The 19023-nt window shown below is 41.6% G+C and overlaps 1 protein-coding gene across 5 annotated transcripts in view; it reads right to left on the bottom strand.

The window, feature by feature from the left end:
* Positions 1–7606: 7606 nt before the first annotated feature.
* mipol1 (mirror-image polydactyly 1) overlaps positions 7607–19023 on the bottom strand; it is a 44860-nt gene continuing 33443 nt past the window's right edge. For 3 of the 5 annotated variants that reach the window (XM_056394406.1, XM_056394407.1, XM_056394409.1), the window contains 3 exons: positions 16873–16967; positions 13725–13937; positions 7607–8055 (listed from right to left, as the gene is read on the bottom strand). In XM_056394406.1, the coding sequence (XP_056250381.1) occupies positions 7989–8055; positions 13725–13937; positions 16873–16967 (375 nt within the window). In that variant the 3' untranslated portion in view covers positions 7607–7988. Of the gene's footprint in view, positions 8056–13724; positions 13938–14077; positions 14316–14520; positions 14580–16872; positions 16968–19023 lie in introns of those variants that run through there. The other 2 variants (XR_008829436.1, XM_056394408.1) reach the window with 2 other exon arrangements.

The raw sequence follows: 19023 nt of genomic DNA, 5'->3' as shown, positions 1-19023 counted from the left end.
CATATAGATAGGCTTTTATTGTGGAGGGTCATAGCTGTCAGGCCTGTCATCGCTGAAGAAAAAAATAATTTTTCATGTAAAACACACACACACACACACACACACACACACACACACACACACACACACACACACACACACACAGCCATTTACTGTTGCAGTGAAAACCTTGTATCTCCATACTGAAGCTTGCCTTTCACCTCTTCACAGGTTGAACCGGGATTTTACAAATACTCATGTCAAGAGTCCACGTCTCGGTCCCAGGGACTCCAGGATCCTGCGTAAACACAATAAAAAGCTGCACAAAAAAGTCTCCCTTGTTCAAAGGTGATAAGAACTTGTAGAAACAAGATATGGACTAAAACTAAAACCCTTATTAGAGGAAAATAATAAGGAGATAATTACTCACATGAACAAGATTGAGATGTTGTGTGACCATGAACAGAAGAGAATGAGATAGAAATCTTGTCCATAAAGTTGATAATAATGATTTTCTGATCACAGATATGATCCTGCATGAACACGATAAAAACACGATAACTTGTACAAACAATATAATTAAAGATAGAAATCCTGACGAGATGTAAACAAGATAAAAACTAATGCAAACAACACAGGGGTCTGATGTAAACACACCCAGATAAAAACCAGTGAATGAGATCATTTGTGTAAGAATGAAAACATCTTCTAAAAACAAGGTATAAATTAGATTATTGATCATGAAGTAGAATTAGATTGAATAGAATCAAATAAGTGATGTGGTTTAAACCGGCTCCAGACAAGAGCTGGACATGGAGGGGTCCAGTCAGACCGCACCACAACCAAACACCAGACGTAGAGTCAAGTCCTGTGACAGCTGGAGATTTAAGTCTTTTAAATTAAATTATTATAATATTACAAATATAATGAATCTCTTTAGAAGCATGTGACAGTTTGTCTCAGGTTTTATATGTAAAATATCATCTATATAATAAATAATATCATAACTGTGATCTGACTGTATGAGGCCTTAAAAATGATTCATATAACAGATTATCAATATTACAGAAACAGTGAAGACATTAATCTGGATTAAACATAAAGATCAGCATTAATTTTATAGGTTATCCAGCAGGAGATACATGGTTTCCACAGATGTTATTTTGAATATTTGATGACAAGTGAAATGTGACAGAAACAGTGACCTTTATATTAATGTTATATATTAAATTATATTCATGGACTAATGTCTCTAATCAACTGTTCTGATAATTGATGAATTATTTTTTATTTTATAGAAATATATAATTTTAATAAAAAGTTTTAATTTTTTATAATTCTTGTGCCAGTCAGAAAATGAACCTGATCAATAACCAACATTTTTCAAATCAAATAAAAAGCAAATATCAGCTCCTGAATGAAACTCAAATATTTTCCACTTTGTTTTAATTTACTACATTTAACACACACACACACACACACACACACACACACACACACACACACACACACACACACACACACACACAAAGTCTTCATCTGAATATTAAGATATTTTTCTGTAGTAAACCTCAGACAGGATGTGAGTCTGATGAATGTGAGTTTCTCTGCCACCCAGTCTGCTGCTGTAATACGAGCCATATGTTCCTGGCGGGGCGGAGCGGGGCCACTCCGGGCCCTACGGCCTCGGCAGCGGCCCCCAGCATCATTTCACTAAAGCCCTCGGCCCCTTTTCTCTCCGCTCGCGCCTTATGGAGGAAAATGTCGGCCACAATGCGACGGCCCTCGGCCCCTTTCTTCCCCTCGCCTTTCATTCTCGGCACTAGAAAGCCTGGGACAGGGGCCCCGGGGCCACTAATGCCTTTTGATGGGGATTGGAATTAATTATCTCCAATAACACAATTGTGCTCGGCCAACGAAAAGAGCAAAGAAATCCCCTCCAGAATCAGAGAGAAGAAGAAGAAAAGGAGAGGAGGAGGAGGGCGATCAAAGGAGAGAGAGAGAGAGAGAGAGAGAGAGAGAGAGAGCAGCTGCTTTTCCATTAAAAATGATACGGAGGAAGTTTATTAGAGCTTTGTGAGGCTGTAATATGGCTCAGCCATGAGGTTGGTGGTCCTGAGGGGGTGTGTGTGTGTGTGTGTGTGTGTGTGTGTGGGGGGGGGGGGAGCTTCATTACGGATCATGGAGGGGTGGAGGGTGGGTGTGTGTATAAAGGGGGGGGGTAATTGGCAGAGATTTCATGGTTGTTGTGGTCAGACTGGTTCAATGAACAGAGGAGTTTAAACATGTCTGTGTTTCTGTCTTTGTCAATAAAGTTTCATTAACAAACACACACACACACACCACACACACACACACACACACACACACACACACACACACACACACACACACACACTGTCTATACATGAAGTTACCTGGAGTTCTCTTGGTCTCCTCCTCCTGCAGACAGAGAGCATCATGGTCCTGAACTGATGGGTCTCCCCAAACCTCCATCAAGCCTGTCAGCTACAGACAGACTCAAGCTGTGGTCAGAACAAATCAGCTGTATGTGACTGACTGTTTCTGCAGCTGACTGACTGTTTCAGACGCCAAGTGTCTGTTTCAATGACTGATTGTTTCAGCAGTTGACTGTTGTTTCATCAGCAGCGTCTGACAAATGAACCAATGAGACTCTTTATTAATGAATGCCTGAGTGAACAAACATCTGCACACACACAGGATCAGGAGATGCATCTGTCTGCGGCACATATGTGATGTCGCAGAGCCAACAGCCAATCAGAGAGCAGGGTTGTCACACTACACACAGTGAGTCATAGTCCACGCTCTACTGAGAAGTTTCTCATGTAACCTGCAGATCAGAGAGATCAACACACACACACACACACACACACACACACACACACACACACACACACACACACACACACACACACACACACACACACTCTCCCAGGCGGCGTCAGAAGTTGGAGCTCCAACAAACTGAGTCTTTCTTCAGAACAAGCAGATTAACGGCTGCAGGATTAAAACCAGGACACCCAAGTCGACCACAAGTGGTCTGCTGTAACCGTGGCAACCAGGCCAGTGACGAGGTGGGGGTGGGGTGGGTGAAGATACACACACACACACACACACACACACACACACACACACACACACACACACACACACATAAACAAATTATACATAAATGTAAATATAAATATAAATATAAATATATAAAATAATAAATATTAACGATTTATTTTTAATTGGAAAGTTTATTCTTCATAAAGTTTCACTTTGTATGTAAACAAATAAACAAACAAATAATAGAGGTTAATTCAGTGGAAGTGCTTCTACTTTCTGTGTAGTTAGCTCCAGATGAACCAGTTCTTTCCAGGAAACTTTATATCTATCTATCTATCTATCTATCTATCTATCTATCTATCTATCTATCTATCTATCTATCTATCTATACAGTTGGTACAGAAAGTATTCAGACCCCTTTAGATTTTTCACTCTTTGTTTCATTGCAGCCATTTGCTAAAATCAAAAAAGTTCATTTTATTTCTCATTAATGTCACTCAGCACCCATCTTGACAGAAAAAAACAGAAATGTAGAAATTTTTGCAAATTTATTAAAAAAGAAAAACTGAAATATCACATGGTCATAAGTATTCAGACCCTTTGCTGTGACACTCATATTTAACTCACATGCTGTCCATTTCTTCTGATCCTCCTTGAGATGGTTCTACTCCTTCATTGGAGTCCAGCTGTGTTTAATTAAACTGATTGGACTTGATTAGGAAAGGCACACACCTGTCTATATAAGACCTTACAGCTCACAGTGCATGTCAGAGCAAATGAGAATCATGAGGTCGAAGGAACTGCCCAAGAAGCTCAGAGACAGAATCGTGTCAAGGCACAGATCTGGCCAAGGTTACAAAAGAATTTCTGCAGCACTCAAGGTTCCTAAGAGCACAGTGGCCTCCATAATCCTTAAATGGAAGAAGTTTGGGACGACCAGAACTCTTCCTAGACCTGGCCGTCCAGCCAAACTGAGCAATCGTGGGAGAAGAGCCTTGGTGAGAGGTAAAGAAGAACCCAAAGATCACTGTGGCTGAGCTCCAGAGATGCAGTAGGGAGATGGGAGAAAGTTCCACAAAGTCAACTATCACTGCAGCCCTCCACCAGTCGGGGCTTTATGGCAGTAGTGGCCCGACGGAAGCCTCTCCTCAATGCAAGACATATGAAAGCCCGCATAGAGTTTGCCAAAAAACACATGAAGGACTCCCAGACTATGAGAAATAAGATTCTCTGGTCTGATGAGACCAAGATTGAACTTTTTGGCGTTAATTCTAAGCGGTATGTGTGGAGACAAACCAGGCACTGCTCATCACCTGCCCAATACAATCCCAACAGTGAAACATGGTGGTGGCAGCATCATGCTATGGGGGTGTTTTTCAGCTGCAGGGACGGACGACTGGTTGCAATTGAAGGAAAGATGAATGCGGCCAAGTACAGAGATATCCTGGAAGAAAACCTCTTCCAGAGTGCTCAGGACCTCAGACTGGGCCAAAGGTTCACCTTCCAACAAGACAATGACCCTAAGCACACAGCTAAAATAACAAAGGAGTGGCTTCGGAACAACTCTGTGACCATTCTTGACTGGCCCAGCCAGAGCCCTGACCTGAACCCAACTGAGCATCTCTGGAGAGACCTGAAAATGGCTGTCCACCAACGTTCACCATCAGAACTGACAGAACTGGAGAGGATCTGCAAGGAAGAATGGCAGAGGATCCCCAAATCCAGGTGTGACAAACTTGTTGCATCATTCCCAAGAAGACTCATGGCTGTACTAGCTCAAAAGGTGCTTCTCCTCAATACTGAGCAAAGGGTCTGAATACTTATGACCATTTGATATTTCAGTTTTTCCTTTTTTAATAAATTTGCAAAAATTTCTACATTTCTGTTTTTTTCTGTCAAGATGGGGTGCTGAGTGACATTAATGAGAAATAAAATGAACTTTTTTGATTTTAGCAAATGGCTGCAATGAAACAAAGAGTGAAAAATGTAAAGGGGTCTGAATACTTTCTGTACCCACTGTATATCTATCTATCTATCTATCTATCTATATCTATCTAGATATCTATATATATCTATATAGATAGATAGATATACTGTGTATATACATTAACATTGAAAATTATTGATAAATAACACTGAACAACAGGTTAGGAACCAATCCATTTAAGTCTTTTTCTTATTTTAAACATTTATATATTTGGTTTTTGTTTTGTTTGAAGCCATGTCCAAAACATAAAGTTACAAAACAATAAACTTTTAACAGTCTTGTAAATATGTCTATACCTGATGTGTACACCTGATTGTAGTCGATGATCCACTCACACTCTATTGTTTAGCGAGCATTGGCCACCTTGTGGTTGTAATGTTGTCAGTGTAATTAATGTATGTGGTTTGTCTTTGTTTTTCTTTTGCTGTATTGTTCTTATTTTTGTTTTTGTTTTTTGTTTGGCTGTGTGCTGTCTGTCTCTACATTACTGTATTGATAACTGTACTTCTATTCTTTATTTATTTTGTCACTTCTCTTTTGTTATGTTGTGATTGTGTTATATGTTGGGACCCCCTCGAAAACGAGATGGTACATCTCAAGAGGTTTATCCAGATAAATAAATTTGTTTGTTCAAAAATAGCACCTAGTGACAGATCTACAGACTCTGTGTTCCCAGCTGATACTAGACTGAAACCAGCTGATACTAGACTGAAACCAGCTGACACTAGACTGAATGATGTTATAACCAGATGATGTGTTGTTTGTTGTTTACCGTGGTTCAACAACACTTTTCAACTACGTCCTCAGTTTGACACTGTTGGGATTCACTACATTCATGATGATGGAAACCACGTTCTTTTGCTCCACAGACAAAAGAACTCACTTCCCAACAATTCTTCAATTTTACCACATCGGTGACGCAGGTGCCACATAGCCAGACATAATTGAGACTGAACCAACATTGGCTTTCATTTTCCTGTTTCAGGATGGTGCCCCTGAGGAACTTTAATTAATTTTAAAGTTACTAATTAATATTGACATTTTTAATATTAATATTATAAGTTCAGTCTGTTATGATTCTGTTTTAGTAAAAGTTTGAGTCTTTAATTTTTTCTCTTGAATGAATTAAATGTGGCCGAACATAAGAGCAGACAAACATATTAAAACCTGAACACCAGCGTGTGTGTGTGTGTGAGTGTGTGTATGGACTGCAGCTGAGGAACCAATCAGTTTGGTCCTCTACATGTTTGGAGAGTGTTAGTATGCAGAGTAGTGTGTGTGTGTGTGTGTGTGTGTGTGTGTGTGTGTGTGTGTGTGTGTGTGTGTGAATGTAAAGTGACTTTTTGTGAAACCTCGAGAAAACAGCAGCTTCAGCAGTTTATTCAACATGGCTTCAGTCAAACACTGAAACACATAAACACACAGCAGAACATTTACCAAGTATGTGTACTTCAATGCAGTACTAGAGGTACATGTAGTTTACTAGAGTATTTCCATTCTATCCTTTGTTATTATACTTGTACTGCATTTATGTGATAAATGAAGTTGTCAGTTTGTATGCAAATTATGATTTTACAAACAACTAAAGACCACAACCTGTACTTATTACATCAGTACTCAGTAGATATTACTACATCATTACATTAGTACTCTGTAGTTATTACTGCAACATTACATCAGTACTCTGTAGTTATTACTACATCACTACATCTGGACTCGGTAGTTATTGCTACATTACTCAATCAGTACTTGGTAGTTATTACTATATCACTACATTGATACTCAGTAGTTATTACTATATTACTACATCATTACATCAGTACTCAGAAGTTACTACTACATTATTACATCAGTACTCTGTAGTTATTACCACATTATTACAAATGGTTTAATTCAGATCAGCTTTCTAGGCGTCTGAGTATTTCAGCTTTAATTCTTCATTCCAGTATTTCATTTAGTGAGTCAGTGTTTGGTTGTTGTGTTTGGGTTTCACTGTAGTAATCAGCTGTAGTCTTGCTGTTATTTCTATTGAAGTTTAGCTGTTGTTGGTTGTTTAGTTTTTGCCAAAGCAGCTGCACAGATGTGTTTCAGGCAGAAACCAGATGTCTGATGAAGCTTCATCTGTTTCCTTTAAACCCACAGTTTGACCGAGTTGTTAAAGTTGTTAAAGTTAAATTTAAATTTTAAGTTTTTAGAGAACATGAAGTCAAAGCAGCTTCCTCACGTTTGTCAAAGTGATCCTGTGAAATTAATATGAGCAGCGTTTCTGTTTAAAACAGGAGAGTTTAAGAGACGAACCTTAAATCAACAGAAGAACTAAAAGGCAGACTGATCTTCAATTAGAGACATGGACGAGGAGGAGGAGGAATCCTTCACAGACGTTGAAACGAGCTGTAAACTGGACTCAAAAAGGACTTTTCTGTAACACAGAGTAAAAGCTGTTCATTAAAACATTCATTATGTTTTAATACAATTAGATTTAGTTTAAACCACATTGAACTTGTTCATTCTTTACTTTCTTACTGTAACAAAGCTGCATCACCTTCAGCTACTGACCACAGACATGAATGAAAAATCATTATTTTATTTCAAATAAAGAAAAAATACTTCACTCCATCATAGCATCATATGTCATACACAATAGCATGAAAGAAACAGCTGATTACAATGAGAATTAGTTCCATCATCTTAATTATATATTTCCTGATTACACTTCGAAAAATGAACCAAAAATCAAACACTTCAAACTGTAATGCTTTAAGGATTTTCTTTCTGGGTTTACATTAGTTTAAGATACTAAACAAAGAATATAAAGAAAAAAGGAGAGAACCTTCTGTAGGTTGATCATCACTGATATACATAACAAAATGATTATAAAGACTAATAATAACAGAGCTGCAGGTTTGAGAAAAGCCTGAAGCAAGTTAATAAAGTTTATTGATATAAAAGATCAGATGACGGCTCGGAGGCTTCCTGTCCCGACCTTCTTCCTCAGAACCTCGACCAGACGCTCCAACCTGAAGAGGAGGAACAGGAGAAAAGATGTCACTCTAACATTGTCAGAAATGGAAAACATAGAGAACACCTGATGTTTACATACGCGTGGTCCTCGTGTGACTACATTCACAGGACAACCCTGCAGGAGGCCTGGAGTTTGGAGGGAGGAGGGGACAGACAGGACAGAGGAGTGATGGGAGTGACAGGAATGTGTGAGGGAGTAGGGATCGGCCAGGATGCTCCCACAGTGAGGAGGTGCTAAATGTTTGTACAGGATGAAAACCATCAGTCCACATCTATGAACCGCTGGTCTTAGGTGGTCTGTCTAGGCCATGTCTCCATCCACACTGACTGAGGATCTTCTACCTGCAGCACAACAGCTGTGAAGACGCGGGTGTGGACATATCTGCCACTGACCTAGTTACTACCTGCAGTGATGATGCTTCTACCTGCAGTGATGATGCTTCTACCTGCAGTGATGCTGCTTCTACCTGTAGTGATAACATTTCTACCTGCAGTGGTGATGCTTCTACCTGCAGTGATGATGCTTCTACCTGCAGTGATGCTGCTTTTACCTGCAGTGATGATGGTTCTACCTGCAGTGATGCTGCTTCTACCTGCAGTGATGATGCTTCTACCTGTAGTGATAACATTTCTACCTGCAGTGGTGATGCTTCTACCTTTAGTGATGACATTTCTACCTGCAGTGATGCTGCTTCTACGTTTAGTGATGATGCTTCTACCTGCAGTGATGATGCTTCTACCTGCAGTGATGATGCTTCTACCTGCAGTGATGATGCTTCTACCTGCAGTGATGATGCTTCTATGTTTAGTGATGATGCTTCTACCTGCAGTGGTGCTGATTCTACCTGCAGTGATGCTGATTCTACCTGCAGTGATGCTGCTTCTACCTGCAGTGATGATGCTTCTACCTGCAGTGATGCTGCTTCTACCTGCAGTGATAATGCTTCTACCTGTAGTGATGATGCTTCTACCTGTAGTGATGCTGCTTCTACCTGCAGTGATGATGCTTCTACCTGCAGTGATGATGCTTCTACCTGCAGTGATGCTGCTTCTACCTGCAGTGATGCTGCTTCTACATTTAGTGATAATGCTTCTACCTGTAGTGATGATGCTTCTACCTGCAGTGATGCTGCTTCTACCTGCAGTGATGATGCTTCTACCTGTAGTAATGACATTTCTACCTTCAGTGATGATGCTTCTACGTTTAGTGATGATGCTTCTACCTGCAGTGATGATGCTTCAACCTGCAGTGATACTGCTTCTACCTGTAGTGATGATGCCTCTACGTTTAGTGATGATGCTTCTACCTGCAGTGATGCTGCTTCTACCTGCAGTGATACTGCTTCTACCTGCAGTGATGCTGCTTCTACGTTTAGTGATGATGCTTCTACCTGTAGTGATGATGCTTCTACCTGCAGTGATGCTGCTTCTACCTGCAGTGATGACATTTCTACCTTCAGTGATGATGCTTCTACGTTTAGTGATGATGCTTCTACCTGCAGTGATGATGCTTCTACCTGCAGTGATACTGCTTCTACCTGTAGTGATGATGCCTCTACGTTTAGTGATGATGCTTCTACCTGCATTGATGCTGCTTCTACCTGCAGTGATGCTGCTTCTACCTGCAGTGATGATGCTTCTACCTGCAGTGATGCTGATTCTACCTGCAGTGATGACATTTCTACCTTCAGTAATGACATTTCTACCTGCAGTGATGCTGCTTCTACCTGCAGTGATGATGCTTGTACCTGCAGTGATGCTGCTTCTACCTGCAGTGATGCTGCTTCTACCTGCAGTGATGCTGCTTCTACCTGCAGTGATGCTGCTTCTACCTGCAGTGATGATGCTTCTACCTGCAGTGATGCTGCTTCTACCTGCAGTGATGCTGCATCTACCTGCAGTGATGATACTTCTACGTTTAGTGATAATGCTTGTACCTGTAGTGATGATGCTTCTACCTGCAGTGGTGATGCTTCTACCTGCAGTGATGATGTTCCTACCTGTGGTGATGATGCTTCTATGTTTAGTGATGATGCTTCTACCTGCACTGATGCTGATTCTACCTGCAGTGATGCTGCATCTACCTGCAGTGATGATACTTCTACGTTTAGTGATAATGCTTGTACCTGTAGTGATGATGCTTCTACCTGCAGTGGTGATGCTTCTACCTGCAGTGATGACATTTCTACCTTCAGTGATGATGCTTCTACGTTTAGTGATAATGCTTCTACCTGTAGTGATGGTGCTTCTACCTGCAGTGGTGATGTTCCTACCTGTGGTGATAACGTGTACCTCAGGTGACCACATTACTAGCTGCACTGTGGCCATGTGCACATATAGTGTTCCTACATGCAGTGCCATGTTCTTATTAGCAGACATTCCTATAAACACTGTTGATTGTAATCTGGGTGGAAATCAGTGAAGTTCTCTGGCTAACACAGAGAATGGCTGACAGCCTGAGAGGAAGAGAAAAAGCAGGAAACTGAGATGAAGGCGAAATGAAGAAGGGAGGAGTTAGAAAAATGACCCTGGATGACTTTCTAACAGTGAGGCTCTCTCTCTCTCTCTCTCTCTCTCTCTCTCTCTCTCTCTCTCCAAACCAAATTAAACTTCCCTTCTCTAATAACCAGCAGATTTCTATCGCCCCCCTCCCCTCCAGAGAGCAAATATTCCTCTCTCCACTATTCAGAAACTTGGGAGGCTCTTCAGAGCCGGCCGCCCCCCCGCTGGCAGCCAAATTAGAGCAGAAAGCCGCGGGTTTGAGCCCAGGAGGATGGCGCGGGACGCAGACGGACGACTTAAGCTGTTTTCATCATGAATCTCATCCCTTCATCTTCAGGCTGATGAGATGAGAAGCAGCAGAAGAAGAAGTCACGTTATTCAGCATCAGACCGTCATCCTGCACGAGTCGAAATCTGAAGGATTAATTCTTCCTCATCAACTTGCCGGCAGAGACACTCACACCGATGTCGTCTGAATATGAATCATCACAACCAAATCTCTTTAGTCCCACACGCTTAAACAGTCTTTGAACACATCCCAGAGTGTCTGATAGCTGCTGTTAGATACAGCAACATGTTTCCAATGACACGAAATGCCACTGATTCTCACACTGGTTTCCCACCATTTGTGGCCAGGATAACAAAAAACAGGGTGTGACCAGTCTCTGTTCAGAACAGCTGAAATGATCCAGTGAGTCCCAGGAAAAAAAATTTCACAAAGTCTGAAAATCAGACGTCAGTTTGTGTGGAAGAGAAGTACTTTCCGATGCTCTGGTTTTTGGTTTCTGCTGACTCCTTTCTAGTGGATGATCTTAAAAAAACCCTGAGTTGTGTTTCAGATTTGAAATGATTAACCAGTGTTTTACCACCGCAACAGTCTAACAAGTCCACAAGGGTGGGACTAACTAACTATTAACTAATCAGTGTCAAAAAAGTAAACAGGCCTGACTCGTTATCAGTGCTGCCTGATTGAAGAGGGAGGGCCTGGAATCCACAGGTGAGTCACACCTGAGGCTACATCCACACTACTACGTTTTAATTTTAAAACAGTGTTTTCAAACTAAAACGAACTCTGTCCAGACTGTCACACCTGAAAACACATACATACTTTAGCAATCACCTACAGTGAGCATGTGCGAGCCGGTGTAAACAGGAAGTAGATTGTCTCCTCTGAAGGAGGAACAGCAGAGACAGTTGTAGCATTAAAACAGAGAGTGTAAGTGAACAACAGCTGCTAGCAAAGACAACAAGGTCAGTAACACTGTCATTCATTATCATGTTGTATTCCGTGGGTGTGACCTCATCGTTCCAAAGGTCTCAGCCTGAGACAAACAGGATCCTCACACTGCAACATGCAGAGCTGTGCTCTGATGATCTGAGACTGACGAATGTGATAATAGAATATTTTTATAAAAGAGAAGAAACGGCAGACGAGCTGCAGGAGCTTCTGCAGCAGCTGCACCAGCTCGTCCGTCAGTGTGGACTTCAGGGACTGTAAGGACAAATGAGTGTTGGGAACAACGAGCAGGTGCTCAGTGAGCTGCTGCTTCCTGGTGGTTCAGGGTTTCTTCATCCACTGGAAACAGTAAGGAGCCCTTTAGTAAATACTGATTTGGGCATACCCACATGATCAACATGGATGTTTCATTATCACAATGTCCAGCTGTTATCAACACATTTGTGTTTCTGTTGTCATGAAGATCTTTTATGATATTAACCAGGTACAGGCGACGTACATCGGCTCACCACCGGCTCTGTGTTGGAAAACAACTTTAATGTTCAACCCATTGGTTCCCAAACTTTTCCAACTCATGGCTCACATCCGACCTTGTGGCTAACAGTGGCTAAATAATGCTAATACGTTGTCAGAGCAGTTTTTATGAAGGATGGAACATTCAGGACTGAAAACAGATGAGCCTCAGATTTTCTTCACCTGTCCATTCATCATCTGTCTCTTCCTGTTGCTAACCAGCTATCTATTCTGATTCTCCAGTTTTTGCCATGGATGAAATGTGTTAGCAACAATCTCACTGAGACAGTATACAAGTATACGACAAAATAAGTCATCATTGGTCATCATTATCATCAAAGTTTCTATCATGGAGTTTTTGGCTTTTATTTTGACAGGGACAGTGAGAGAGAGATAGGAAAGTTAGGGAAGAGAGAGAGAAGATGACGTGCTGCAAAGGGCCCGAGTTGGACTCAAACTCGGGTTGCTGTGGCAATGACTGAGCCACTGGATACCCCACATCATTTTGTTTTAAACACTATATATATATATATATATATATATATATATACACACACACACATATATATATATATACACACACACACACACACTGGGGCTGGGCGATATGGAAAAACTTTTTTTTTATATCAGTCGATATCCATACATTTCACGATGTAAATCAAAACACTATTTCTGTCAAGCTTAAATGTTCCTTTTTACTCCTAAGTGAGATGTAAAGATATCATGAGGTTAATCTGGTTTAAATATTATTTATTTTCGGTCAGACGTTGAACATGACAAATATACTGTAGAACATTATACAACTGTATTTCAAATAAATAAAATAGGTATATATTATAAACTAAAATCATAATTCTTCTCTTTTATCTCTCTCCCACCCCCGACGGCTGCAGTAGCCCAAACATTGGGACGTGTGCCGGAGACTGCTGCTACTCCAACGCTCTGTGCTGTGCGCATCAACCTAACCTGGCGTGGCTGTAAATCTATTCCAGCCACATGATTTGCTTGGTGCAGCGCTATTCTCATTATCATTGGCTGTTCGTGTTTTCTGTCAAAACATGGATGAGTTCTATCGGCTTTCTATCGACCATGTCTTATATTTCTATCGTGGAAAAGTTATTTTTCGATAATTATCTTTATCGTTTTATCACCCAGCCCTAACACACACACACACATATATATACAGTGTGTATGTATGTATTGAATACCCACCTTGAATACCTCTGCAGCCCACCAGTGGGCCCCAGAAAAATTATTAAAATAGTTAATGAACGTTCTGACATTACATTCATCACAGCAGCTCCAACTGTTTAGTTCTGATCCACTGAAGAACCAAACCCAGACCATGACCCGACACCCAGAAACTGATGGACACACGACTGGTGTGTTGTATGTGAAGGTAGAACCTGACCTGCGGACTCTCTCGCCGGCCTCTCGCTCCGCCTCCTGACAGCGCTGAAGCTCCGCCTCCACGCTCTGCTTTTCCTTTGATAGCTGCTGCAGCTGGACCAGCAAGGGTGGGGTCTGAGGGGGCAGGGCCTCAGGAGATAGAGCTTCTGACGAACTCATTGAAGAGACACCATCAACCGGCAGCGAGGGGGGGGGGGTGAGGAGGTGTTGAAAGCTGAGGGAGGAGTAAGACCAGAGGATCAGTCAGTGATAGCGTCATCACTGTGACATCACTGCGTCAGCTGATGTCACTGACTAATTAAAGGTAAACAGAACAGACAGACAGCAGAGAACAGAACAAAGGACGTAGTTCACCTAGTTCAGGTCAGACTTGAGTCTGAACGCTGAAGCTTTCTTCTTCATTATTTGGTGTCCGTGGAAACCATCAGACATGTGGAGTTACCAGTTCACCTGTCTCCTACATTTCCCATGAGCACTGGGTCCTGACGAGTCAGACATACTGGCTCCTGTGACCTGGACTAACCTGGATCCAGAGCAGCTTTAAACCAGATCTATCGTCTCCATGGTGACACATCTGTCATCCAGTGAGCTCCTAAACCAACAGGCAGCAGGTCAGAGGTCAGAGGGGGGTCAGTCTGCTCCTGACCTCATCAATGAAGTTTCAGTCAGAAACGGATGTTTAATATGAAAGAACCGTCTGATCCACGGCTCTCAACCTGAGGGGGGTCAGCTGAGATCCAGATACAGACTGAGGCAAAGACCAGAAGAGATCCAGCAGTAAACGTGAAGAGATTCACCTAAAACCAACTGAGACCCGGAAGACATCTGGATCCACCAGAGACCAGTCCTGTGGAGTCTGTGGACAGGAAGTGATGTGTTTTACATCAACAGAAGAAGAGGAGGTTCTAAATTTGTACCTGGTGCGCTGATCTGTAATGTGTTCACCCTTAACTACTCATCAATCTGAGTATTGATAATTGACTGTTTCAGTAGAAATGATGGAACCCAGTATATACAGAGAACAGCAACAAACCAGCTGCAGAACACACACACACACACACACACACACACACACACACACACACACACACACACACACACACACACACACAAACACAGTTATAATATCTCTGCAGGTGTTCAGCATCAATCCTGATCATAGATGTAGACTCACAGTTTAAACAGTACGACTCACTTGATTCTACTCTGACTCCTCTACTGTGTCTCTACTGCAACACAAACACACACGCACTTTTTTACATGTGTAAACTGATCAGTTCAAAAAGACCTCACCCACACTGTTAATCTCAGTTTGGTTTTGAGTTTTTTAACGAGGTTACAGTGTAATTTTGGTTTTAATTTCTTTAAACTGTAAAGGTGTAAATTTTGTACTTCCTCTTTTACTCCTCTGTCTTCTGAATAAAGCTTAGCTCAGCATCCAACCTGCTCTGTATTTGTCTTTTATACTCAAGTCTACATGCATATACTAGAATCATCTCCTCATGGTTGTATCCCTCCGCCACTCAGACTAGTTCCAGGTTACATCCCTGTTTATCCAGAGTCAGAGAAAATATGAACCATTTGTGTGAAACTGTGTCATAATTGCTGTGTGAAGTCTTGAGTAATGGCTTAAAAGTGTTTTCTGAGGTCACACTGACCTTGACCTTTGACCTTTGATCACCAAAGTCTAATCAGTTCATCCTTGAGTCCAAGTGAACATTCGTGCAGAATTTGAAGGGATTCCCTTGAGGAGTTCTGGAGACATTGCATTCACAAGTCCAAAATCATGTTTTGTGAGGTCAACAAGCCCTTGAGCTTTGAACTTTGACTTTTAGCCACAAAAATCTAATCAGTTCATCCTTGAGTCCAAGTGAATATTTGTGCCAAATTTGAAGATATTCCATCACGGCGTAAGGCTGCGGAGAGAGGAAGGAGGTCTTACTTTTTAGTCATGTTTGTGGAAAATAACGCGCCACGGTAAAAATGTAATGTTACATAACTTACTTTCTTGGGTTTTATTTCTTATATATCTGGTTACTGTGTCACCTGTCTAACAATAAGATTATAACATACAGTCATAGGTTATGTCCACACTGCTACGTTTTTGTTTTAAAACAGCGTTTGTAAATGCTAACACACCTGAAAACACACATCACATGACCATTCAGTAAACTGAGCATGTGCCAGCCGGTGTAAACAGGAAGTAGATTGTCTCCTCTGCAGTGAAGCCTCTGAAGGAGGAACAGCAGAGGCAGTTGTAGCATTAAAACAGAGAATGTAAGTGAACAGCAGCTGCTGCAAAGGCAACAAGGTCAGTAACACTGTCATTCATTATCATGTTGTATTCACCACTGGTAGTCCAGGCTGATGACAGCCAATCAGGAGAGACCATGGGTGTGACCTCATCGTTTACATGGTCTCAGCTTCTGTCCGTCCTGACTACAACACGACCCAAGAGTTTTAAAAATAAAACAGGTTCAGCAGCAGCGTTTCTAAAAGTATCGGCTTTGCTTTAAAGTTTTTGATTGACATCTACGGAGTCGTGTAGATGGAGGAGGAAACGTAGACTCTCTAAAACCTCAGAGTGGGGCCAATGAACTAAACAGGTGTGTTCCTTCACACCTGTGCTGCTACAGTAGCTACCTGTTGTATTTAACTGATATATTACGATATTTTAGAAACTGAATTCTAACACAACTGTTAATTGATCATTAAAAGTTATAATAATAACTGACATTTCGTCTACAGATTCACTCTACCTGTCTACAGTGTGTTAATGCAGATGTTTAACTGGAACAATTTTTAAAGCACATTTTTCAGATCTGATTAAATCCAGTTTTCAGGCTTTAGGGGAAAAGTTTTCATATTCCAAATAAATACAGTAAACTTCAATCCGTCTACTCTATATTTAGTTTGAATTATTAGATGCATCTGTGTGAAGACTGACCACAGTTTGTGTGTTGATGGGCTGGTTCAAACAGCAGGGTTAACAGGCTGGTTCGTGATTGGACAAGGCGTGAGCGGTAGACCTTCACAAATCATCATCATTATCATCTTGTGTCATCGCTGACAGTCACATGACTGTTCTGGAAACATCAGAGGACAGAGCTGTCCACAAACTCAGGCTTCCTGCTTTTCAATAGTCTGACCTGTGATCGGCTCGTTGCACCTGTAGCTCCGCCTCCAGCTGCCACATGTCATCCAGAGCGCCATCCTTCTCTCTCTGAAGCCTCAGCAGCTCCTCCTGAAAAAACCCAGATCAGTCCACATCAGCAGTGTTACAACAGATCACCTGTGATGATGAGGATGATGATGATGATGATAAAAGGATAAACAGGAAGAGCATGCTGATGTTTTCAACACAACAGACAGCTCTTCAGTTTAACCAATGAAAACAGAGCACGCTCTCTGTGTCACAGTGTGTAAAGCTGTGCTCTGATTGGCTGTAAACCCTGTCAATCATGAACTATAATTGAATTCACTGTGAAGATTTAAAACCATTAAAGTCACACACTCTTGTGTTTTTGGAGCTGAGTTAATTGTCCGTTTGTTAATTGCATGTGAACTGTGTCTTTGTTGAAGAAGAGATCAACATGTTGATCCCAGGGAAACTGTCTGTTTAAATAAAGGACTAATTAACTAACAGGAGTGTCAACACTCTTCATAACGAGGATTGGATTTTATCAGCGTGTATTTAGCTCCTGGTTTATTAAAGCGGCAGCTCATTACACAGTCAGCTCCTGGACTGAACCTGAGACTCAAACTCCAGTTGCATTCTGGGAAGAAAAGAGAGCTCAGCACCTGCAGTATTATTTATCTTATCATTAATTAATTAATTAATTAATGATAATGTAGTGATATTTATTGGAGTGATGTAATATGAAGTGTAAAACAAAGCAGCAGGTGGAGGTGGTGGTGTTCACCTGTATTCACCTGATCACTGGTCAACAATCATCTCTGTGATCAGCTGATTGGAAATGATGAGATTCACTGTTATATATCAATCAATAATAATCAACCGTTACAGAATAATCACACATGTACTAAATGTTTCCTCCTCATGACAACTGTTCTGTTCACACTTGTTCTCTCTGTGACTTAAATTCACTGTGATAACACATCAAGCCCCGCCCCCGCCCAACATAACGCCACAGGAGCCTTAAAACATCTGAGTGAAGGTGAAAGAAAGGTGGAATCCTTCAGTACCTCCTATATCCACATGTCTCCTATCACCTCACCACCTACCACCTCCTCTTCACCTCCCTGTCACCCAGCTGCTGGTACTGCTGCAGGGTTTGAACCTGTGGACCGACAGTTACGGACGGTGTATCTCACTGTGTCTTTGGTCAAACTGTGTGGAGGTCAACTCCAGCAGGGATTACAGACCTGATCCTGACCTCCTCCTCCTCCTCTATGCTAATGAGAGCCATCAAGGTCTCTGAGTTTAAAGTGAGACATCAAAAGAGAGACCAAACCCAGAGAGTCAATATGTGTCTTCTCCAGCCGGGCCGGAGGAGACGCTTCAAAAGAGCCGCCCCACTTATTAATCAGAATCATTTCCAAATGAGATGATCAGTACGCAGGAGCGACGCCGAGGTGACCTTTAACATGAGGAGTTAAGGTCAATGAAAGAGGGGGTGGGTGGGTGGATGGTGGTGGTGGTGGTGGTGGGGGGTGGGGGGGTAATAAAACTAACCTGCCTGGACCTTTAACATGAAGAGTTAAGGTCAACAGTAGAGGAGGGTGGGGAGAAGAGGAGGGCATTCAGGATGTGGAGGGGGAGCTTTAATTAGCATAGAGGAGGAACAGGATTATGGGGGAGGGCAGGAGGCCTTTAGGATGTAGAGGTGAGGATGGCATAGGGGGAGTAGAGGAGTGAATGACCTTTAACATGAGGAGTTAAAGGTGCAGTTCATAACAAATCAGCCCCCAAATTCAGCCCCCCAGGAAGTACTTATACTATGTACTATGACTACTACTGCAGCTACTACAGCTTTTACTACGACTACCACCGACACTACTGCAACTAATACTGTTGTTACTACTACACTTCAACTATTAAATCTATTAAAACTACTATCAAAAATTAAAATACTTCCAACAATCTCGTTTAGTGCTTATTGTCCAGCTGCCACGTCATCCCCTTTAAAAAATACATTTTAATTGATATTTCAACACTTCAAGTCCTCTTACAGCCAACACTTCAAGTCCTCTCACAGCCAACAATTTAAGTCCTCTTACTTACAAAACTTTAAGTTCTCTTACTAATGACTCTTCAAGTCCTCTTACTGCTGACACTT

This window comes from Seriola aureovittata, chromosome 13 (assembly GCF_021018895.1).
Source record: "Seriola aureovittata isolate HTS-2021-v1 ecotype China chromosome 13, ASM2101889v1, whole genome shotgun sequence".
Lineage (NCBI taxonomy): Eukaryota > Metazoa > Chordata > Actinopteri > Carangiformes > Carangidae > Seriola > Seriola aureovittata.
Note: the sequence above shows the minus strand (reverse complement) of the source record. Positions and strands in the feature narration are given on the sequence as shown.